The 25,583-nt window shown below is 35.9% G+C and overlaps 1 protein-coding gene across 1 annotated transcript in view; it reads right to left on the bottom strand.

The window, feature by feature from the left end:
* Positions 1-23,610, bottom strand: part of LOC145663933 (cell growth regulator with RING finger domain protein 1-like) — a 97,040-nt gene extending 73,430 nt beyond the window's left edge. The window contains exons 1-2 of the mRNA XM_081730143.1: positions 23,233-23,610; positions 13,114-13,265 (exon numbers count right to left, since the gene is read on the bottom strand). Of these exons, the coding sequence (XP_081586269.1) occupies positions 13,114-13,265; positions 23,233-23,339 (259 nt within the window). The 5' untranslated portion in view covers positions 23,340-23,610. The remainder of the gene's footprint in view (positions 1-13,113; positions 13,266-23,232) is intronic.
* Between the last annotated feature and the right edge of the window lie 1,973 nt (positions 23,611-25,583).

Genomic DNA, 25,583 nt, shown 5'->3' with positions numbered 1-25,583 from the left:
CCCGGAGATTTGATCATTGTCCACTCGGACTGAAATTGTCATTTGGAACCAACACTTTAATACGAAGCAAAATATTTCTTTAAAATAGTCGAAAAATTCGAAAGTTATAAACATGTAAATATTTTTGCCTTTTCTCATAAGGGGGCCGTATTAGCCTACACTGAAGAGCCCCACGAGATTTGATCATTGACCACTTGGACTGAAATTCTCATTTGAAACCAAAACTTTAATATGAAGCCAAAAATTAAACTTTTACATCAATTTAAACTGACTGGGTTCCGGTTCACCCCACTATTGTTTAGTTTAGTTAAGTGGTAATTTGTGACAGCTTCACATCATCAAAAGAATGTTTCACTTCCCCTCCCCTCCCCCAGGAGTTCGTGCTGGATCCACCACTGGAATCAATAGACACTCTTCCTATTCTTTTTGTCACCCTTAATTGTGTAGGGGCTCCCTCGTACAAATAAAGAAGCGGTAATATTACAATCAAGGGGCGCTATATATTTGGTATTTTTTTAGTTACCTACCCCTAACCGCACAGGGCCATCTTTCGTAGAATAAAAAATATTACGTGATATTCCAATCATGAAAGGGGAGAGGATGCTGTAAATATATTTCTTATTCATTTTGTCTGTCCTGCTTATCAAAAATTACTTTCTGTTGGAAGGGTACTGAAATGAGAGGGGCAAAATAAAAAGTCGTACCCCCTCCTACATGGTTGCTCAAATAAGTACTAAAGAAAGCATTTTAAACTAAGATATTTAAGATTTAAACTAGGAAACTAATATATCCTTACATTATGTAAGGATGGCATATTCAGGATTATTATTATTATTATTATTATTATTATTATTATTATTATTATTATTTGAATGTTTTTGGAGCACCGAAATTTTGTGAGACGAACAATGATATGTAGAGGTTTAAGATGGGTGGTCATAGGGGAGGAAAAACCAGGATTTTTCTCTGTCTGACTCTCTAACGTAAAGATTATGTGCTGAAGGTAAGAAGCATCATCATTCTACAATAGGTTGCTTTTACGTAGAATATCAATTACTTGAGTTCTCCTCCTTCGGTCTACTTACCTTATGTAGTAAATTCAAAACAATTTCAATTCAATACAAATACATTGTAAAACTTTTCCGTAATTAAACATCTAGGGAAAATTAAACATTTAATAGGGACATCTGTTATCAAAATATCCAAACACGTAGATAGAAGACTATCTAGTGAGAAATATTGTGAAACTTTATAAAATTCTCCAAATTAGAATTAACATTTACTGGGAAACATTCGTTATGCGCCAGCGAGCATATGGTGAGCAGTGAGCACAGGGGAAATAATTACGAAACTGTTTGCAAACAAAATTAGGGACGCTAATGCAAGTGCGACAACGGCATTTTTTCTTTCTTTCTTTTTTTTTTTTTTTTTTTTGGTATCGTCATGAATTTGATTCTTTCCCACAAATTGATTCAAATTGATTTACAATTTGATTCTTTCCCACATAAAAAAATAAATAAAATAACTGTAGTGTAGTGATAAAAATGACAACGGCACTTCCATGGGATCGAACCCGCTACCTTCAGCATACAGACTCGTTGCTTTAACTAACTGAGCTATTTGTTTTTTTTACGTGAACTGCGCCTGTTCCGGTAAAGACGATATTTCATTACGATCGTGCTACCAATTCGTCCTTTTCCATAGATAATTTCCACTATTTGCTCTATCATTATGTTAATACTTAGCATATATTCATATATTTGGAGTTTGCAGATAATGCATATAATAAGACATACTAGAAATATTCGTTAAAAGTTTAGTTTGTAGATTTAATCCACATTTCTCTCAATGACATAGATGTCGCTGCTTCGTGTTGAAATGCAGAATTCCCTCGTGTTCTTGAAAATTTCCCACTTTAGCAGAGTTGGTAATTCTCGAGATTTCGGTCGATTTAATGTTTTTTGCTTCTAATTTATTTATTTTAAGCTAATATGTAACACAAATATTAAAAACGGGTGTTATTAACCTGTCCTGCTGGGGAAACCTTCCGAAATTTCGAACATATAAAGAAAACGGAGATATTTTCAAAAAAAAACTTCAAAATAAAGAGACGCGTCATTTATTTTGCTCATGGTAGTACTTCTTTCATATAGATCAGCATTGGTCAATTTGGTCTCTTCAATAAAAGATTGGGGGAGACACGTCCCCCCGTCCCTCCCCGCAAGATACGCTTGTGGTCAAGTCAAAAAAATGAAAAATCACTTGAGAGCCCACTTCCTGGTTCTAATCCATATCCCAAAATACTCTAGCATTTGATCATTTAAGTCTATTCCTCGCATATATTGATTATAATGTATTTCTTAAATGTAGGACAACGAACACTAACATATTTCTTATTCTTCTTGGCCCATCTTCGGACATTTTCAGTGGCGTTGGACCCAATGCTTCTCGGAGCAATCACAATGGATTTGCTGTCCTTCGACTGTAGTAGTAGAATTATTTTGTTATCGTCTAGTGTGAAATCTGAATTCTCCTCTCTTTATGTCTTATTTATTTTGTAATGGTTGGAAAGCATCCACTGTTAATGAAAACGGAAGTGAGGGGGGGGGGGAAGAATTATTAGTCCATCTTCTGGTGGGATTACACATTAGGAAAATGTATTTAAAAAAGAAAGAAAATAAAAAGCACTTCTAGTTCTCAGATGAACTTGTAGGAAGAAAGCGCACACAAGGCCAAAAACTATTTGATTCCAGCTGGAAGACTGGTGAACCCAAAGTTCGTGGTAAAAGAGCATGCGCTTCAAGATCTACTGACTTCATACATACTACAGTGAAACCTCCTTTAACGGACACCTCTCAATAACGGACACCTCTATAATACGGACAGATTTTTTTGTCCCGGCCAAAATATATGTTCTCTTATGGAACAAAACCCTCCCTTTTACGGACACTCTCAGATACGGACGCGGAGAGTCTTTTTATTCCCCAAACTTTCAATAACCTCTTCATAACGGACAGGAATTATTCTCGGTTCTGCGGCATATTACAGTAGCCAGAAAAGTATTTTGCCCACAAGTAAACATATCATGAGTTTAGACCTGATTAACTATCAAACAGAACAGCTTCAAGCTGAACTTGAAATTCTTCTTTCTTTTGCCTGCGATTAGCTGCTTTCTGGTGGAAATCCTAGAAAACCTTCCATATGCAATAACACTCATGCAGGGTCAGTCGTATGGCCAAGAATTCTACGCGAAAGATCTTTCTTTCCCTAACAAATTTAGTCCCTTTTCCTCTGGGACTTGCATCTTTCCCGACAATTTCAGAAATAACAAAACAAACATAGTTTGTTTTACAATAACATTTTCAAGGAACAATGTTTCTTCTCTTACTCTTTTGGAAAAACAACATTTTTCCTTTACTTATGATACTGGAACAAGTCTGAGTCAATAAACATATGCACTATCAATAACTTCCTTTTCATCCATTCCGTCAACGAAGATACTACGCCAGTACACAAGCACACTCACACACGTTTCTTCCGCAACCGAAATACTGTAAATGAAAAACGCTTACATGGTGATGACATGTACTTAAGAAAATTACCATACACGCATTATCTTCTGCAGTATACGAATATAGTAACACATTCCCCATCAATAATAATATTTAACAGAAATAAATTTCTCCTTCATCTCTCTCAGTAATTCAACTAGGGTCTACATACTAAATAGAGTATTTTCATATTAAATTTTAAGTATATAAGCTCATACATAATGCATTTACTGCATACAATTACTGTTGTGAGAAATTAAATTTCTGTAACCTCTCTGTAACGGACACCTCTCAGTAACGGACAAAAATTCATGTCCCATTGGTGTCCGTTATTCAGAGGTTTCACTGTATTACTTATACTATTATTTTATATTATTAATAAATTATTATAAAAGTATCTTCTATCTACCTATCTATAGAAATAAAAATGAAAGTGAATATGTTTGTAACTTAATAACTCTTAAACCACCTGACTGATCTCGATCAAATTTTCAACATAGATGAAGTTCGAGCCTAGGATGACTTTTATCATTTCATTTTGCCGGTGCAACTTAGAGAAGGGGGAAATATCTAAAAATAATCGTTGAGTGTTGAATCCATAGTTTTTTTGGGAACGCTGAAACGAACAGTTACACTTCCGATGCCATTTAAATCCAAAGTCAGCCCTCATTAGTACTTCTAAGGGAATAGTGACATGTAAAAATAATTGAAAATGATCGATATTAGTGTCGAATTCATAGCTTTTGAATCCCTAGGTCAGCGTTTCCCAACCTTTTTCAACCTGCGGCACACTACGGGTGTAACTTGAATTCTCGCGGCACACTTATAGATATTATTATTATTATTATTATTATTATTATTATTATTATTATTATTATTATTATTATTATTATTATTATTATTTGCAAATATAAAATACCATGGTATTTTTTTCTGTGATTACTGATCTCCTTCTCACAGAGATGAAAGCTCGATCACTGGTTTTCCCCCATGCTAATTCATTATGCTTATTTTTTATACTAATTTTAAAATAGAAAACAATTGCGACGAAATAAAGGACTCAGATTTTTAAAAATACACTTTCTTTTTCGAAAACTGTATCCAACCTTTCACTAAGAACGAAGATCACTAAATAACGAACGAACAAATAAATGTCTTGTACTTTTAACTTTGCTGTTTTAACCAAAACCGGTGCATATTATTGCAATCACACAGCTTGCGATGCGTGGAAGTCAAAACACAGCTATTGAACAAAGTGTTGTTCTGTCATTCACGTGCGAATGAGTGATCTAGGAACGTTTATTTGACGCGTACCGTACAAGTGCTTCCATTTCTCGGTGTTAGTATGACTCTCAATTGAAGCGTAACATAGCAGCAACCGTGGAAATGTGTACGAGCCGAAATACTGTCTGCTACACAGTAATAGATGTAGAATAATATATTACAATTACAGTAATTTTTTCCATGGTAGAAATTCATAGTAATGTGAAACACAAAAATATATTTTTTTCCTATGTCTTGCAATTTGGTTCTATAGAATTAATAATTTTGTTTCGATTTCCTCGCGGCACACCAGCGGCCCATTCGCGGCACACCGGTTGGGAAACGCTGCCCTAGGTTGATAGGTGATAGTTTTGGTACCCTTTATATCCAAAATGAAAGGTATTCTCCCCATGCGAAGAATGGGCATTCTGCTAATTACTACTAACCAAAGAACAATTGCAATTAATCACTAACGAATCTTTGACAATGCCCAACTTAACCAAATCTGATAAAAAAAATTAAATAATGGTTCGCACAAAACGAACACACTGTCGCCTCAGTATTCGTGATTTTTTTTCTCACGCTGTGATTTAAAATTACGATATCGTCACAGAAAACGTCCATTCGAATTGGCATCCTGAGAAAGGATCGATTTCTTTTCTTCTATCGTTAAAAAAATGAAGTTTCAATTACATCATAGTTCATGAATACAATTAGGGGCAAGTCAGTAGAGAAGTAAGTACCACAGTCTAAAGAAAAATCCGCTGTTTCATTATTTTGTTACTCGTTTGTGGCATATTAGTTATAGTACATTCACCGCAGGGAGGCAATTACAGATTGGTATACGTACAGTACGTGCCGGTACGTGCAACAGTCGACCATATTTCTACGACCTTCGATTTGTCTCGGAGACGTTTCGCTCTTTTTCTGCAGACTCTTCAAACACAAAGTAAGCGATGCACTCGGTTCGTTTCATAACCTAGTTTTTTTCTTTCTCTTTTTTCCCCTATAAGCTTTACTTTCCCAGCTACGCAACAGCAGAGCAACTGAAGTTGAAAGTGAAAGTGGGTCTTGGAATTTTCAGGACAACTCAATCGCCTCCCATGCTTTATGCAAGCTGCTTCAACAGTGACTTGGTTAAAAATACAATGCAGTATTATAACACTTTAGAGATGTGATAGATACTTCTAAATATAGGAGCACGTCCATTTTTTCTTTCTTTTTACTCAGACAATACCTGAACCCGGTTAACATTGCAAATGCCATTTTTGCTTTGACAAAAAGTCAGTCACTACTACTAAATGTCTTAAGCTTTTTATGTAGTAGGCCTCTTTGTAGAGACATGCAAACATCTTACGCATTTGAAAAAAAAAAAAAAGTATTTTGCTTAATGTGCGTCTAAGCTACTTGTTCTCAACCTTTTATGACTGACGGCACACTTTATTGAACACCCTGGACATCATGACGTTATAAATAATAACAACAATAATAATAATAATAATAGTAACAATATCTATTATAATAGTGAAACCTATTTATATTTATAATGTCATTATATAGCACTGAGCATTACTGCTACTGCTGGAGGTATTGATTGGTACAGTCTGTCTCGATTTTAACTATTTATTATTAAATTCTTCATGATTTTTAAATTCTAAAATTTCGCAACACACCTTAGGGGACTGCGTGACACAACAGTGTGTCGCGACACATCGGTTGAGAACCAATGGTCTAAGCTATTCCTGTATATATAATGTGTATTTATTAAGCACATTAGAGATTGGTTTCCACAGGAAAAGTGACCTGACCACTGTGTTCCAAAAGGCAAAGAAAGCAGAAGAAAGTTCTTGATAGACGAAACTCGTTTTTAGTAATCGAAGACATCTTTCTTTCTCTTTCTCTCCGTAATATCGCCTGAAACAAGTTATGAATTTGCTCACGCACGAAGGAATGGAAAGATTAACGACTTTGAATATGCAAACTATAACAATATGTATATAATACTATTTTTTAATTTCAACAAACTTTCTTAAAGATGAAATAAAGTTATTTACGTCCAACTGCGCCCTTTAAGCTAAAGGATACGGGTGATTAACGAAAATATTGATCATGAAGCTACAAGTGGAATGAAAATGTGGGAGGAAACACAACTTCACGAAAACTGACGGTCATAATGTGAACCACGAACTCATATGGAATTGTATCGAACCTCAGACCCTTCGCACAGAGGCTTGCGAGCGCTCTACCACTATCCTAAGCCGTCGGGACCCCAAACCTTCTTAAAAAGTAAACAAAAGAATACTTAAATGGTTGTCCTCAGAAAGTAGAGTAAATCCGATTAATTAGAAATAAAGTTCCACACAGACTACACCCCCAGAATCATCTATATATTAAAATGCTAGTCAAGAAAATTTATGTTTATGGCCAATCCTTAAGACAATGAGATCTAGAAAATCACAAGTGCTAAAAACGTGCCATTTTCGCTGGTCGATTCCAAATTTTGTGTAGATTTGCCAGTTCTCATTCAAAGTTTCAAAAAAGAAAAAAAAAAATTCTTTAATTTTTAATTTTTAACTTTTTAATTTTTCTATTCCACATTTTCGGTGTCGTTTTGATCCTATTAGTTTATTATTGCCACTAGGACGTTAAGGTTGGTACCCTTGTGAAAGGCAACCAGCACACGAGCTACGTATAGCGGGTTGATGGCCATTTCAGGCACTTTGCTTTAATCTGAAAGACAAAACCTATTGCAAGCTGGCAACTTCCCGAAGGCTTGTGGACCCACAATGAGGCGTACTCGGACATGGAATTATAAGAAAAAATATTTGCAATTGTTATCATCTATCATTTATCCAAATTTGCCATAAAATCCCCCAAACATTCTAATATTAAAATACTACATTTATATGTTTTTTCTATAGATATTCGCTACCTTTGAGAGTCTTTCTGCCCTATACTTGTATCCGCAAACGGACTTGCACAGAAATAGTGACGTGGAAAGGAGATTCACGCTCATATTAGAACTGTGCGCTGCGTAAATAACGCTGGTTCAGCTAGTCTTATACTAAAAGATTAAACCCTTTATCACTTGTTTTTGATTTTTGTAACAAACATCTCAAAAGCAACAAACGATCTGCAATTTTGGAAAGTAGGCCATCCAACATCTACAATATAATATTAAACGAACATAGAACAGTTTTTCATAAAGTCTGGACGGATTTGATTTGCTTATAATTTACATAAAAATGCTCATGTTGAAATCAAATAAAGTGCAAACGGTAGCGGAAGGATTAAATTTTTACCTGTAATCTGCAACAGCTCAGTTCATTCACCGCCACACCTCCAACTGGGCGCCATTTACGGTTAGGGAATTTCTCGTCAAGGAACTGTCTCACCTTGATTGCATAGTGAGGGGGTGCCCCGTCCTGTTGGAACACGATGTTGTTCTGGATTCCACGTGCCTCCAGTTCCGGAATGAGGTATTTCTGCAACATATCCAGGTACGAATCTCCATTCACGGTCTCCTCTTCAAAAAAGAACGGTCCAATCAGATGATCATAGGACACAGCGCACCAAACTGACCCTTGCCCTCCCTCTCCCTCTCTCAACGTGTTCAGAGTTGCCGCTTATCTAACAGTGTTGCCAACTAAAAATTTAATCCTTCCGCTACCGTTTGCACTTTATTTGATTTCATTATGAGCATTTTTATGAAAATTATAAGCAAATTATATCCGTCCAGACTTTATGAAAACCCTGTATATATATATATATATATATATATTCTTTGTTGTCTTTAATTAATTCACAGATTTTAAAAAAGTGGCAGGGCTGGAGACAATAGTAAAGAACCGTAACAACAGAAGACAAGTACAACTATGGAACGAGACAGAACTCTTTTAATAGAAACCGATACATTCTTCGAGACGAGACTACACTTTCACAAGCCTCGTGCGCATCCCCAGAAACATAGTTTGGAAGATCATCCTCAAGAGACCATTTCTAAACGTACCATACCAGCATTTACCTCGTAAGACTGAACCCCCTCCCTCATCATGATGGCTTTAAAATCGATCAAATTTGCTAATATTAATACACTTTGCTGATTGTCAAGTTTTGATCGATAATCTCAAAATTCAGCAGGGAATCAGGAATTACATTTCTACAGCATTCGATATCTAGGCCATTTAAGGCCGTCAACTATGAAGGATGACGTCTTTCGGCGATCACACTACTCGGAGAAGTGAGAATGCAGCACAGCTGTAAAGCTTTTCCTTCCACCGGAGTCAATGACGACATTCTCAGTTCCTACCCCATTACGTAACAGATTCCTAAATCAACTTCTCTTACAATTAGTCATGTAAAAAAAATACTTAATTAAAAATTCAGTGACAGACTTTTGAAGAGAAGTAAATTAACGAGTGAAGAGTAGGAGAAACAAACTCTAGGCTGGGGTAAACTTTGTAGTACTGATTATATATATATATATATATATATATATATATATATATATATATATATATATATATATATATATATATATATATATATATAGATAGATAGATAGATAGATAGATAGATAGATAGACAGATAGATAGATAGATAGATAGATAGAGATAGGGAGGGGGAGAGAGAGAGGCGCGGATCCAGAAGGGCTATAGCCCCCCCTTGACGCTCAGGTATATCCTGGATAAAATCGGATTCAATCCTGCTTTACACTGGATAAAGTCGCAATCTATGGTTTAGCCCCTCCCTTGATCATATTCTGGATCCGCCACTATATATATATATATATATATATATATATATATATATATATATATATATATATATATATATATATATATATATATACACGAGGGTCGTTGCAAAAGTCATGGCAACTATTTTTTCCTCAAAAATGGTACCGAATAAAAAAAATTCTGAAATATGGAAATGGAAGGTTAGTTCATATGTAAACATCACATATAGAGAAATGGATGAACACACACACCACAATAAAGATACAACACGAGAAAAGAAACGAAAAATACGTCGTTTCAAACGTATTTTACTGGTAATTGCAACAGTACACAACAGTATAGGACAGGAACACGAGAATCCACCATATTTGCCAGACTTGCGATCTCATCTCATACCAAAGCTGAAAGAGCCATTGCGTGGGACAGGCTTCCGAAAACGCGAAGACTGCCAGAGCAGTCACGCGAGAGATCCAAAGATTTGCTCACGGTGAGGCCATGGGTAGGCCTGTTCGGCGTCTTCCATAGCGTTGGCAGTTTGTGATGGATTCTTTGGGATAGTAGTACTTCGAGGGTGTCACAGGTACGTGTTTCTTCCCCGTGCTATTGTGCACCGTTGCAACTGACAATAAAACACGTTTATAACGGCAACATTTTGTTCGTTTTTTTTTTTTTTTTTTTTTGTCGTGCTATATATATTTATGATGATCTGTGTGTTCATCCATCTCCCTCCATGTACTGTTTACATATGAATTAACCTAACCTTCCATTTACAATTTCGGAATTTTTTTTATTCATTGCCATTTTCGAAAAAAAAATAGTTGCCAAGACTTTTGCAATGACCCTCGTATATATACACGCCAAACTTAAAACAAAGAAATAATTTAATGGATCCCACATAAGCCAGATGTGTATATATATATATATATATATATATATATATATATATATATATATATATATATATATATATATATATATATATATATATATATATAACTGAATTCAAGAAACACTTTCTACACATGAGGTAAAATGAAGTACTTCCTTCACGAGGAAAACGTTAATTTTCCCGTAAACTACCAGAGTAACGTTTCGTCTCTTACATCACATTTCAAAAATTCATATTTACAACTCTCAAGCAAATTGCTTTCGCTTTCGCTTCACAGTTAGATGCACATTCATTGTGGCTCTCTAAAAAAACGGAATGAAGTCCAACGCAAAATAAATTTTATTTGCAACAAACTTCTACATTTCTCTCTGTACCGTGAACCATTCAGCCACATTCCTCAACAATTGTAAGCATAAATGCGGAAACGCTACAGCTGCCACTTCCTCTACAGGAAGAATTATATACTGTTCACTATTCCCCCTTTTGCAGAATATTATAAACGAAGACACAGCGAATAAGGAACACTGTGATTACGATTAGGAATTAGACTTTTGGGCTTTTGGCATCTATAGCTATGTTAGCCTGTCACTTATGAGGGATGACGTTCCTCGTGGAGCACACTATCCGATGAAGGGGAAGGAAGCAGCCTGCTACCTGTATGTTAGGCACCATCTCGACATTTGCTTGGTGTGACTGAGGAAAAACCCAGGAAAATCTTATTCAAGACGGCCGACCTGGAAAAGCTTTTACACTTTTTCGAGCGAGTGTCCCCACCAGTAATCGAAACCGGGAAACTTCGCACGAAAGATGAGAGGGTTAGCGACTACGCTACGTGGGGACTCCAGGGGACACTATGAATCTGGCACACTTTCTGTTTTTCCAGACTCTAACTCTCTATCACCTTCGTCTCTGTAGGGTAAAATTCTTACGGAAATTATGTTGGTAACTATTGTTGTAAGTTAATGGAGCTCCCGATACAGATCATATGAGAACTTTTTTTTAATGGGCATGAAAAAAAAAAAAGACCAGAATCTGCACTTTAACTGTGTCACCCTGGCATTCAGAGGTGAGCTTAAAGGAAACATGACTGGGTACAAGATTCTAAACTGTCATCTCCAGTTACGAAAGGGTTAACCGTTCCCATTTGTCCGCTCGACTTCAATACTATTCTCCAGCAGAAAATCTTCCAAGCAATCTGTGCATCATTGTTAGGACTAATTATGTCCCTGTTTAAGAGAATATATGCAATACGCTATTTAGTAGTATGCACTTTCCACACAAAGTAAATAAATAAATAATTATTACAGTAGAATAAAATAAAAAACTGCATCAGACTGACAACGCACGACATGCTTTCAAATGCCATATAAATTAGTCTTTCTTGCTTTTTTCCAAATTTTTATCAAAGACTACCGATGAGAATTTACTTTCAATTGATAATTTTAAATATAATTAACAAGAGGAAGAGAAAATGGTTGGGTCATTGGCTAAGGAACTAAATCATGTGGAGCGTGCTAGAGAGTATGGTGGCAGGAAAGAGAGGGAGGGGGCGAGGGTGACTACAATTAATGGACGATATCAAAACAGAAAATTGTTCGCGAAGACGAAGAGGTTAGCGAAAGACTGTGGAGCATGAAAGCTTCTCAGTTGCAGCAAGTGATCTCCCAATAATGGCAGAATACCTATGATGATGATGATGGTATGTCACTAGCCATAGTGTGTATTGTCATTTTACTAATGTCATAATGAAAAGCTTAATTAGTGCAGTCGCGTACTCAAGGAGGAGTTCTGGTGTTGCAGCCCCCTTGAACACAATTCATAGGTATTCTGCCATTACTAGCACGTCACTTGCCACAACTCACAAGCTTTCATGCACCATAGTCTTCAACTATTGCCTTCTTCGCCGCAAAGATCGCAGTGGCTACGAATGATATTTTTCGTCATAGACAGAATGACAGCTTAGTGCATGCCCGTAGACATACACGTAAGTGAGATGATTCTGTTCGCATCTACCATAAAGAATCTAAAAGAGTTATTGTGGTATGGGAGCTGTAAGCTACATATCGCGCTTGCCTCTAATTTTCACTCAATGGAGCATGACTAATGTGCATACATTCATGACGCCATCAATTCTGTGAACCAATCTTATATCGACAGGACCCATCTTCTAGCGGAATTACGCCCGTCTCATGCTGTCTGAGACACAGAGCGTGCTCTATTAGGTATGCGCCTTTTATCCTTGTCTGCTGGATCTCCCAACTTAAGCAATATCGAGCTCATGTGGAAGAGAATGCAACTGAACCTGACTGTCATCCGGGTTCCGGCAACGATAATCACCCAACTACGTCCAGACCTATAGCGAGCATCAGATACCATTCACTATATACTCAAAATTTGTACGGATAGCTACATGCCTGAGGAGCTATTTATGTGGCTTATTATGATGATTGCATGTGGTGTTGATTACTTAATCTATTTGAACACCCTGTATAGCACATTCAGGATATCCCATGGGTTCTATGTTGGGATCACTACAATCTAGTATCGTTATCTTCTTGTGTACCTACTTCGGGTTAGGTCAGTGAATTCTTGTTTGGTATTTTTATTGTTCTTGCCCTACCTAAAAGACTTGAATTTCTAGTAAACATATTTAAAAAAATATAAACTTACAGTTATCAGCTGGAACGATACCCTCCCTCAACTTGAAGGTAAAGGGAATGTGAACCTTCATCATCTTCATCTGAGGAATCTGAGGTTGCACCGAGTGTAGTCCTCCGCCGAACACCACATCGTCTCCATTGAGTCGAAATACTAGCATATTCCTGGAACGAGAAATTCATAGTCAACATTCTTATTCCATCATATAACACCATCTAAGACAGTCGCCTGTTGAATTATTGATTTATATATAATTAATTCAGCAGGTAATGGAATGTATAATTTAGAAGATTTATATATTCCATTAAATCTTCCTTTAGAAAGAAAAAAGATTCCTATGAAAAATGGTTTATTTTCTTTAAGGTTTAAATCATGCCTAGTATAAAGATGAAATTTTAAAGTTTAACATTCCACGATGGTGCCCCAAAGCTGAGTCGGTGATGAATTAAAGAAATGTATGATAACGAAAGAAATGTCAAATGAAGAAAGTACGAGGAAACGGAAGTACCGTAAAACAAAACAAAAAAAAAAAAAACTGCACACAAAGTTTGAAAGTTTGACCACCTCAAAATAGACTTTACACGAGCTGGAACCGAGCTAGGACCACCTCGAATCAGACGCAAACGCTCTAATACTGAGCCACCACAAGCCTCATTGCTATTAACTTGTAATTATCTCTATTATTATTATTATTATTATTATTATTAAAAACTCACTCACTTGTAGTATGAACAATACCACTAGTTTATACAAAAGCATTTTCCTGTTAGTTAGAGTTTAGTGACCTTTTTAAGCAACGAAGTTATACGAGAAATGGACCATTAGCTTCAGGTGGAATCCTTACCACCGAAATGCGAGCGCGCTAGCTACCAGCCCGATGGCACAACTTTCTTTGTCTTTCTGCGATGAACTTTCTGAAGTCAACAGTTTTCTGCAGGAATTCTGCAAAAATTTTCTGCAGATGAAACACTTGTGATTCTTAAAATTACACTTTATGCGACGTAAAAAGCACTTCAAACTATATCTATGCGAGTCGTCCGTGCATTTAAGACATCTACACATAGCAGGCATGTTTTCAAACTTTTCTGTTGGCTATTCTTTTCTCCTCTGGCAATTTTTCTGCACAGGCGCGGGAATTTTCTGCGATCACATCGCAGATCGCGGCATGTTCTGCTATGGGGGCTACCAGACCAGAGGAGGGAGCAACAAAATAATAGCCTCTATACATTATGGCAGTGGTTCTCAAACTTGTTGTTACTGAGACCCATATTAAATAATAAAATGTATTTTGTGGTCCATTTACTTTAGTTCAAATACACATTGACATTCTTCGTAATGGTGGTGTATTTCAAAGCAATTAAATTTCGTAGATCATTAAACTTCTTGCGACCCACCAATGGGTCCCGACCCACATTTTGAGAAACACTCAATTATGGTGTTCTCAATTTGTTCTACCCACTAAGAAGTTAACGTATCGTCAGTATAATAGATTTCAATTTTACAGGCGAATGCATAATCAGGAAAAATGGGTATACACACCAGTCTCGAAACAACTGGTCCAACTTTAATCCGTTGTTCTGTTCGGTGACATATACAGCAGTGGTTCTTAAATATTTTGATTGACAACACACTTTTCTGAATGCCCACACATCACACACTTGTTTTTTTTTTTTTTTTTTTTTTTTTATTAATTATAATTGAAGATATGTATGTCCATAGGTTTCTACGAAGTACTAATTTTATATATTATAGTACTGAGCATTGTCACTTGGGGCCGTTAACTAGTAAAGTTTGTCTGAAAATTAATTTTAACTATACATTGTTCATCGTAAGCTCTAAACTGCGATAAACAAAGCCACGTGAAACTAAATATCGCTGATTTACTGTTGTCCTACCGACGCTTGTACTTCTCCGCAAAATAGTTCATGTGATTGCATTATTACTTTTACTATGAAGCTTCATATAAAACTGCTATATTATTATAAATGACAAAAATATAATACGGGTTATCTAATAATACTGCAATCGAGTGTGGTTAATGAAACAATAGAAATAAATAAACACTAAGCATGTGCAGTAATTATAGCGCCAATTCAACTGTCGAGGCGTGTTCTGCTTTTAAAGTCTGAAAGATGACTGACATGAATCCCGGTTCCGCGAGTGTTGTGGTGAAACACCAACAAGGCAAAACTTTACTCACAAAGCAACATTTGTTTACGAGCGAAATTCAAATACTTTTTTTTCTTAATCTTTCGTGTTTCTTTTCTTTCTTTTCTGCTGCTGCTGTAAGTATCTGGACAACACGAGACAGTATTGTCAAAATGCACGTGTATAGTTTGCTCCTCCCCGTGGGGAGTGGGAGTGATACATTACTAGCCAATCGTAATTGTGACAAGAGGAAGGATACAAATATTTTGTTTATCGGAGTTTAGAGCTTACGATGAACAACGTATACTTATTAAATTCTTCATGATTTTTCAATTATAAAATACCGCGATACATTTTATAGAATTGAGTGACACAGGTTGGGAACCGCTGGTATAGAAATCTTTCAGTCTAACGTTCCACAATATACTTTTCATGCTAAGGAAGACGAATGATTATGGCAAGTAAATGATGACTAAAGAATTATGATGGCACCGTGCCCTGCAGCTCATATGGAGAATTAACTTTCCCTACAGCAATAAGAACTATATTTCCACGAATCGATTAGTTCCGAAATTAACAAAACAGTGTATATCTAATGACGCGGGTGAGTGCATATTGTGCAATTAATGTATCCTACTGAATTCATAAGTGGATTCAATTGGATACATTATGATACGTATGTATTTACGTCCCTTCTAAGGACCGAGACTACATGAGACATACAGTGTTTAAAATGGAACCCAACCATTATTTGGGTTTACATCTCAGGCAAATATTATACTGGTCATCGCTGTTTTAGAGAGAAAGAAAGCTAATATTAGGGAATCGATTTATGTGACAATTCCAGGGGATTATCCTTAGTAATTAAATTGATTATATCACTGACGAGGGAAGGGCGTGATGTCACTCGGAGATAATTGCACCAAATTTGGTGTAGGAATAGGTAATGGGAATAGAAAAAAAGGTGTGGAAGCATTCGTTTCGCAGGCATTCGGAATTAGAAATAATGGGCCCTACAGTTCTGGAGAAGTATGGCCTGTCAATCCGATACTGATGGGACGTAGCCTTTGCTCGCTGTTGTGGCCAATGCAGAAGTTAAATAAAGTAGAATAAAAACACAAAAGATGAGCTGAACAGAAAATGTGCCAATGTCCGATCTCAGTCCCACCAGGCGAATGCCGGGATACCAAATGATCAACTGTTCTTGCCATTACCTACCTTATCTCTATAAAGAGGAATTGAAATAATTTTGGAAAAAAAAAAAAAAAAAAAAAAAAACAGCCTCACCTGTTTCAGACTGAACGTGCTTTTCTTTTTTAGCATTTTTATTTTTTGAATACAATTCCTGGTAAAATGTGTGCCTGTTATATTTTTTAATGCTTCTGTTAACAACTGTTTCATTATGTCCACAAAAAAAAAAAAAAAAAAAAAAAAAGTATATAACTCTCTGTACGGTATATTAAGGTTGTTAACTATGGTATTTTCTAATCTTGTTGAGACCAATTTGGAAGCTAACTTTACAAACATGGCATGTGTGTATACAGTGAAGACGCTGTGTCTCATATGTGATAGGTAACAGAAGTAAAACGTTCGTGTTCATTTTGTGTTCACGCTATTAAAGTGCAGTGTTTGTAAAACACGCGTGAGCTACGTTTACTCTTGAACGAAGTTGTTACGAGGCTGTTTCCTGTCCAATGAACTTTCTAGTGGTGCGTAAACCAAATTCAAATATTTCCTTTATCCTTCACGTTAACATAGTTGTATTAATGAACAGTCTTGTATGAATTCAAACGGTTATTTTTGTTATGGCCATCGACAGTCGTTCCCATTTTAAACATCATTAATCCCGAATTTTATCTTTAAATTTCGCCTCACAATCATAAAATACTTTAATTTTGGTGGGCGCCACGTCGTAGATATCAAACACCCGTACGAATGGAATAAGTTAATATTGGTGGGTTCACAGGTTTAATATTTGCGTACTGACAGCACCTTATAGTGTGAAGAAATACAACAACTTCATTTCGACTTCTTCCCTGGAAAACTTCTGGCGACGCCCATGATTAACTTTAATTATTTTTTAAAAATACAATTTCACTAAGCTAACTAGTGATGCTGGAAAACTTCTGGCGACGCCCATGATTAACTTTAATTATTTTTTTAAAATATAATTTCACTAAGCTAACTAGTGATGCATACAAAATTAGTAACGGCAAGGGCAGAGCAGTTGATAGATTTAGTATCTCGGCATTCGCCTGGTGGGACAGAGAGCCGACATTGGCGCATTTTCTGTTTAGCTCATCTTTTATGTTTTCATTCTACTTTATTTAACTTCCGCATTGGCCGCAACAGCGAGCAAAGGCTCCATTTCATCAATATCTGACTGATACGCCATACTTCTTTAGAACTGTAGGGTCCATTATTTCTGACTATTAACTAACATTGTCCAAACGTACCAAAGAATTTAGTTTGATTTATTATATTTAAGATTCACTAATAGTGCGATATTTTCTAAATATTGAAATTGAAAGTGGCAATAAACTCCTACCACTTTCGTTGGAGATGGAATTGTATTCTTTTACGCTAAAGCCACCTCTCGCTGTTTATTATCGATTTTACTATATAAGGCTCAACGTTAAAACCGGAAGTGGTTGATTCCTGCCATTTCCGGTTTGAATAGAGTTAAGAGCAAGGGCGCCGATTTCTCTGTAAATTGGGAAGGGGGACATTCAGATGCAGAAGGTACATATATGAGAATTTTAAGACAAATTGCATTCAAATTATGCCAAATATTGTATATTCATAAATACAATAGGGAGCCCACATGAGCTTTGGGAGGGCCCGGGCTCCCCCCGCCTCCCCAGGATCGGCGCCCTTGGTTAAGAGAGAAGGTGAAATCTACCCTTGGAACACTAAATCGATTATAGAAAGCAGCTTTCTGCTATCTCTTTATCGTGTATCTTTTATGTAGATCGATATTGAAACCGGAAATTGCAGTGGATCTATATCACTTCCACTTTTGGTAGATGGTTATGCATGAAGCTGAAACGTATTCTTAAACGCTTCATCGACTGGAGGAAACCGCTTCTCGCTATCTATTACCGTTTCTGTTCTGTAGTGATCAATGTTAAAACACGAAAATAGTCGATTTGTTTCACTTCGAAACACGACATGGTAACACCAACTACTAATTCGATTTTTAAACTGTGATTCTCTACGTCCTGAATAAAACTGATGATGAACCATCACGTAGTTCCTGAGATTATGTCTCCCAGACGGACACACAGAGCAAGTATACAAAGGAGTTTTGGTAAACCAAACTCACTTACAAATTGCTTCTTTTTAGACCGTCTCTTGTGCTTTCTGTAATCGTACATTCTTTAAAATGGACTATAGGAGATTCTATATCGTCATAAGCAAGTATCTCGAAAAGAAGTTAAATACTCTAAGAGTAAAACTTCGATAGGGGAGACTCGGGTAATAAGAGACACGGCCAAAAAGTACCCTAAATATCAAATCAAAATTATTAAAAAAATAAGTATTGGCAACGTCAATACCTTTACTTTCCTAGCCCACTTGCACTTATGAACTAATATGAGGTTTTATATTGTTGTCACGCTATGAAAAAATACCTTCACTTTGAACTTACCACGAAAGTTCGTGACTGTTTTAAAATAAAATTTTATTGTGAAAAGTGAGTTACAAATGTGGAAATGATTGCTTTGTAACTTTGGGACTAAGATTTTGAAGATTGATGTCAAGTTTTGAAAAATGCTGAAACATTGCATTTCAGGTCAATTGAGGGCATGTCTCTCATTACCCCTTTTAGAAATTTTGAAGGGGTAATAAGAGACAGCTGTCTCTTATTACCGCAGTTCAACTTTATGTTTACTTAGCGCATGTGACGAGTATAACCTGCTAGTTTTTGTTGTATATAGAAAGTAAATAGGAAAATTCCTACTCTGATAATCCAGTCAAGAGTCTGTACATAGGTAGTGACAGTGGAGAATATGCTTTGGATCAACTAATTTCATCATCAACTGGTGAAAGTTAGTCAGGAGAAATTGATCTAACCAGAGCAGAATCTTGCTTAGAAATGTATTACGCCGTGTACTATGATCTTGATTGGCATATTGGGAGGGTTATTGCTTTCCCAGATGAAGGACCGTGCAAGGTTAAATTTTTGAAAAAACTAAATGGTTTCAATTGGCCTGCCTATGATGACATGCAAACAGTGACATCCAAATTTGTGTTTTATGGACCTATCAAACTGGATGGAAATGGAAATAGGCCATTCCAGATTTCCAGAGGATAGCTTCAAAAAATTCGTTGTGTTTATAGCAAAGTGAAAAACGGCTTTTGAAACCAAAACAGAAAAATTAAATATGACTCCTCTTCTTTTGGTAGGCCTAGGTGTTTTTAGGACTATTCTTAATATTTGTTTAGCTCATGCTTATATACCAACAGTTCTTTTTGGCCTATACATTTTCCCTATGTTTGTTTAAGTGGTCCAGTCTAAGATAATTAATAAGGCCTACCTGCTATAATTATGTTACACTAAAGTTTAAATTACATTTATGAGGTTTTTAAATGTTAATTTGGATTTTACATAGGCTAGTATGACATTTCCAAACTCTTTTGCAAATTTTTCATACGTTCGTTCGACTGTACAATTCATCTTACATATTTTTGGAAAATGTAGCTTTTTACATAGGCTACATTTTACATAAAATTTGGTAAACAATAGGTTTACAACATTTTTCAATGTTCTCTTCTTCTATGATTACAATTTAATAGCTTTTTCAATCCACTTAATTTAGCTAAAACTATTTTTTTAATGTGATGCTTTTTCTTCATTCAGAATTCAGGCACTTTTTTAGTTCATTTTCGACATTCTCCAGAAAATTTCTTGTGAGCATTGTATTTTATTTGGCAATATGAGTTTTGTCCATGATGTATCTAGATTCCGTAAAACGCAACTATACTTTGTTTTAATATTTAATACTCAGGTAACTAAATTTTCCGAACGAACTATTGAATTTCATTTTTCAAATCTTGATATTTCGGAAACATATGTACATATTTCAGACCTGAAAATAATAAATTGTTCAGAATTTGTCTGATTTTTTTTTCTTAAACCACTACTTATTTTCTGTTTTATGTGTATGAGTACTGAGAGCCCTGTCTCTTATACCACTTAGGGGTAATAAGAGACACTGACTTTAACAAAACTTTTCGTGAATTTTTTTGGTGTGAAAAAAACAACTGGAAAAATGTGGTAACACATCAGCAGGTTTCATTATTTTTTTAGTACAATCACATATTTTTTCTAGTTCCTCAAGAACTCAATGCAAGTGCTAGAATTTTTTTTTTTTTTTTTTTGTATCTTATTACCCCGTTTGTCTCATTACCCCGGTCTCCCCTATAAGAAATGATGTCAAGAAATACGTTCCTATACAGAGAAGTGGAAATGTAACATCTCCATCAAATCCCAGGACCTAGTAATGCTCACTGCAATTGGTAAATTTGAGGCGCATTACGTAAACCACCTAATTATACAAGAAGAAAACTCTGTACCTTAATTTCATATAGCACAATTTAATAGAATAAAATTTAACACAAAACCAATTTGACAAATAAACCTCAACAAGACCAGAGGTCGCTCCACTGTTGGTCTAGTGGCTAACGCGTATGCCTTTGGTATACGTGGTTCCGGATTCGATTCCCGGAGCGAAAACACAAAAAATCAAATTTACAATCATTCACCTTCATTGACCCTCCGTTCCTTTAGTCTAAAGGCATATCTGTTGGACGTTAAACAAATAATAATTTCAAAACAAAAGTGTACAACTAGATTTTTACTCCCCTCCAACTCTCACTTACCTCATACTTCGTTAGGAGTTTCCAAAATTTGCTTTCAGTTTATTTACAGTTAGAAATTATACACTCAGAACTCAAAATTTCAATTCTTAGAATTCACAATGTCGTGTTGATCTATTGCACCCTGGTTTCCACTCCAACAGAACATGTTTTTCACGTCCCACGTTAAGCTACAGATTCACGTCTCATACATCATGTAGGAAATATATATATAGGAAATCCGCAATACTATTGGGTTGGTCCGATTGAATGCCTGACTCACTATTGTGAGTCACTTAAAAAAAATACATAGTGATAATGCTTGGTCAATAAAAGCTGTCTCCGGCTGTAGTCACAGCCTTCTGCCATCGTTCATATATGACTAAAATCCAGTGTTGGGAAGTAACGTAACGCAAGTAACGCGTTACTTTTTAAGTAACGTTTCCTAGTAACGCGTTACATTTTTTCCAAAGTAACTGTAACGGTAACGCGTTACAAATTTTTAAGTAACGTTCCTAGTTTGCGTTACTTTTTTCGCGTTACATTTCGAATGAATAACTACAATATGTGTATATCTTTTTCGGAAACAAATGTTTCTTTCCTGTAAGTGAATTTCTCATAATGAAATAATCGAGCATGAACTACGTATGTCAGTGACCGACAGTTACAGAGAAACAGATAAGTTCGTAGTGCCACTTGCTGTTTTTTGAAGATGAGGACAGCCTTAGGGAAATCACGTGTACTGAATGCAAGCACCTGGAAGATTTTGTCGTAGATTTTGACAGCTCCAAATCAATACATTCAGTGAGTGAACTAGGAGTGAAAACTTAATCCTCTGACAGAATGGAACGCAAATTACTGCTTTGAATGCCTAGATTTGGAAAACTCGTGGTGAAATCAACGAAAGAGTAATACCTAGTGAATTTACCTATTCAGATGTCCTAAGTAAAGTGATGAACAAAATGGCATACACGACATTACAATTTAAGGGTTTATATTTTTAAAAAAAATGCACGTACACAACATACATTCCCTACTATTTTAAGTATAGCAACCAAAATATTTTGAATTACACGGACACTTAATAGCAAATACCTAGCCCTTCGGCGGTTCTAGTAACTTGTGCTACTCGACTTTCTTCGCGCTTTCAGTGGGCTCTAAAGCAACCCTCTCCTGCAAACTGAATTAGACTGCACGGTGGCTCAATGGCACAGCGCTCACCTTTGATGTACGGGATCCCTGGTTCGATCCCAGGTCATGCAAGATAGTAGTGGACAACATCATGTGCGTCTGTTCTCTCAGGATTCGTTTCCACTCACACTCTTATTTAATTAACTCATTTCTTAATAGTTCACTGTCATTAATCATTCGTCCTTTTCAGCCTATAGGACAAAACCGTACAACTGAAAATTTTATTTTCATTTTGCTTAGACTCCAAGACTAAATCCCATCAGCTGGTGACTTAAAATTGAGAGATACTAGATCAACATACCCGATTTGAACGCCATTACTGATGGTTTTCTTGACCGGAATTCACTTCCTTTTTCCCCCAGGGAAAACCTCAATTGTCCTCACGACAATGAGTGAGTGCCGCACTGCTAACACCAACTGCATATTTACCTAAAAGGTCATACCTAACACTGTGTGACTTTGGTGAAGTGAAATCTATAAAACGGCACAAAAACAGTACATTTTAGGCTTTACAGTCGATTTTCTACGAACGGCAGTATTTGTATATGTATTACATTTATGCGCCGTTATTGTTCATCTGCACATGGAAGGGACGTTATATACATTAACAGAATACAACATCTAAAAATGGATTAGTATCTTTTCTTGAAAAAAAGAAAAAAGAAACAGAAAATTCTAAGTCATTATGTGACATGACAGGCATGAAGTTGTGACATGCACATTCTTAACGAAAATGGGAATACATTTTGTATAAATGTTTCAGCTCATAGTAAGCAACATCGGTACTTATTTTTTTTTTTTTCTTTAAGCGTTTCTCTAAGAAAAAACTATACTGGGAACAAGATTTAAGAACATATATATATTACAATGCATGTTACGTATAATCATAAACATAGAACGTATTTTAAGGTTTATGAAGTAATTGTCATTTACCTTAAAATAAATAATACCATTCCGCAAAAACACACCAACACAGCCAAAACAGAAAATATGTTTGAGTATTCCGCCACTGACACAAGCATTGCTGTCACTGTAATCATGATACATTCATAACACACATTAGCTTATGCATTGGTAAGTTACAATGTCTGGTGCAAAGCAGCTCGATTCACTACATTATATTACACTCAAGAAACCATAACATAACCATTGACAATAAATGTTTTTCTCTTATTTACAAACACCACATGAAGAGCGCGGTCCGACATATCAACAATAAAAACTACACCCGCAAAAAATTGCTTCTTCTTTGCTTCTGCTATAACAGTGAAAACATAACAAGTGCTTACAGCTTGAAGCAATTTTATCACAAGTCGTGAAGACACGAAAATATCGCAGCAATCGAATTAATCGAAAGAGCAAATATATCGATTCCTTTAGTCGATTTTTCGAATTGTCTGAAATCTGACAAAATTTCCAAATAATAAAACATTTCAAAGAATACACAATTTTAACAGAAATATATGAAGAACAATGCTAATAGTAAAATGTGAAGACATTAATTACATGTAACGTTGAACGTTGGTAATATAAAATATACTCTCTAAAATATACCTTTCAAGAAGAGGCTTCAGGGCCCATCCACATCAGATTCAGCACATTATACGCCAAGCAACAAAAAGTAGAGGCTATACAAAGTACTATAACGATCAATTGCAAACAAAACAGCATATTGTGCGTTGCGTTTACACTCCGCTGTGAAAAAAAAAAAATGCCCAAGAAATGTGGAACCGAATACGTTAAAAATATTCCTTTTCAACAAGAAATGCGGCATTATCCGTAAAGGTTAACGTCATCGCATCGTAGACGTTACAACTTAATTTGCGCTAATCGATATAGCAATTATTACGGCTTTCTGAAGTAAGGGAAGTTAAGTTGGTAATATTATTGCGCAAAATGGTACTTATAAGTGATAATAAATATTATAATAACTACAAAATGATTCAACAGTGAGAAAAGATACAGAGTTTGACAATTTGCACTAATATATTTATTTAAAGAACATTGCGCATTAGAAGAATTAAATAAATCACTTTCGCTTTCAGTGTTCGCAGTCGTTATACACAAGGCCAACAGCCGGCAAATGGTGGGCCGAGGTACAAGTCCGGATCGCAGAAGATCAAATACTGAGCCACCATTAAAAAAAAAAAAAAAAGTATAAATTACTCAAGTAAATTATTTAAAAGATGTTTTTTCTGTAGATAATAATACGTTTGGTCCCCACAATATCATTCTTTTTAATATTTTGCAAATTAATTGCGTGACAGATTTGAGGTATTAATGATAAATAGGTAGATTAAGTACGTAAATTTAGTTGCTATGCTGTGTAGCGCAGCAGACTGCGCCAGAAAACAGGGGCGGGGCGGATTTGTAGTAAGTTCACTGGCTGGCGTAGCACGTTATCTCGATCCACTTAGAATCTGAGTACACCCAAAGGCCACTTAAGAATTTTATTTGATGAAACTGGAAATTTTATAAATCGATCTCTGGCAACCTCTGAAGCTTCTTTCAATCGGAGCAGACTCTTTCATTTAATACAATTATTGTACTCATAACTCGAACGAAAGCTTTAAGAAAGTTTGATGCAAAACGGCAATTTTATCTTTCGGGCGGGTGTACTCAGCGGCAGCAACCTTTGACACGGATGTAGTTCTTTATGATGCGTCGGCATGAACTTTGATACAGAAACAACTCCTTTGCGGTGCGTCGGAACGTGCTTTGTACCGGGCGGTATTATTTTTATAAACAACAGTTCTAAATAAAATAAACAAATTTCATCGTCACTTCGTCAGTAGTTATTGCGATTTCATACGGAACTGTTATCAATTTATTTTATTATTGTCGAGGTTTATAACGTTTTTCTTGCATCAGGGTTTCTAAAAAGCCTAAAGTTCATAGTGAAAATAGAAAGTTCCTGATTGAGTTGACTGAACAATATTGTTTTACGCTGCCTTATAGGCCTGGAGACTTCACAGTTTGTCTCATATGTAACAAAACTGTCGCTGATGTTAAAAGTGCCAATTTAAAGCGACACTTCGGAACCACACCAGTTATCAAGAATAATAACACGAAATGATAGGCCGCACAGTGCTTACTCCCTTTGTTGTGATACTACTTTGTCTGTGTCCTTCTCATATGCTCGCTACTGATCTACCCGAAGTGCTCATGATCCCGTGATGTTGTTTAGACGATGGAATTCAATTGGGTCTTGTACTACACTTATATACTAAACTTTCATTTCTCATTTTTGTACAAGTATTGGTTCATATATCTACTTATTTCTT

This window comes from Thermobia domestica, chromosome 11 (genome assembly GCF_964235325.1).
Source record: "Thermobia domestica chromosome 11, izTheDome1.hap1.1, whole genome shotgun sequence".
Classification (NCBI taxonomy): Eukaryota; Metazoa; Arthropoda; class Insecta; order Zygentoma; family Lepismatidae; genus Thermobia; species Thermobia domestica.
The sequence above is the reverse complement of the archived record's forward strand: the minus strand, read 5'-3'. Positions and strand labels throughout refer to the sequence as shown.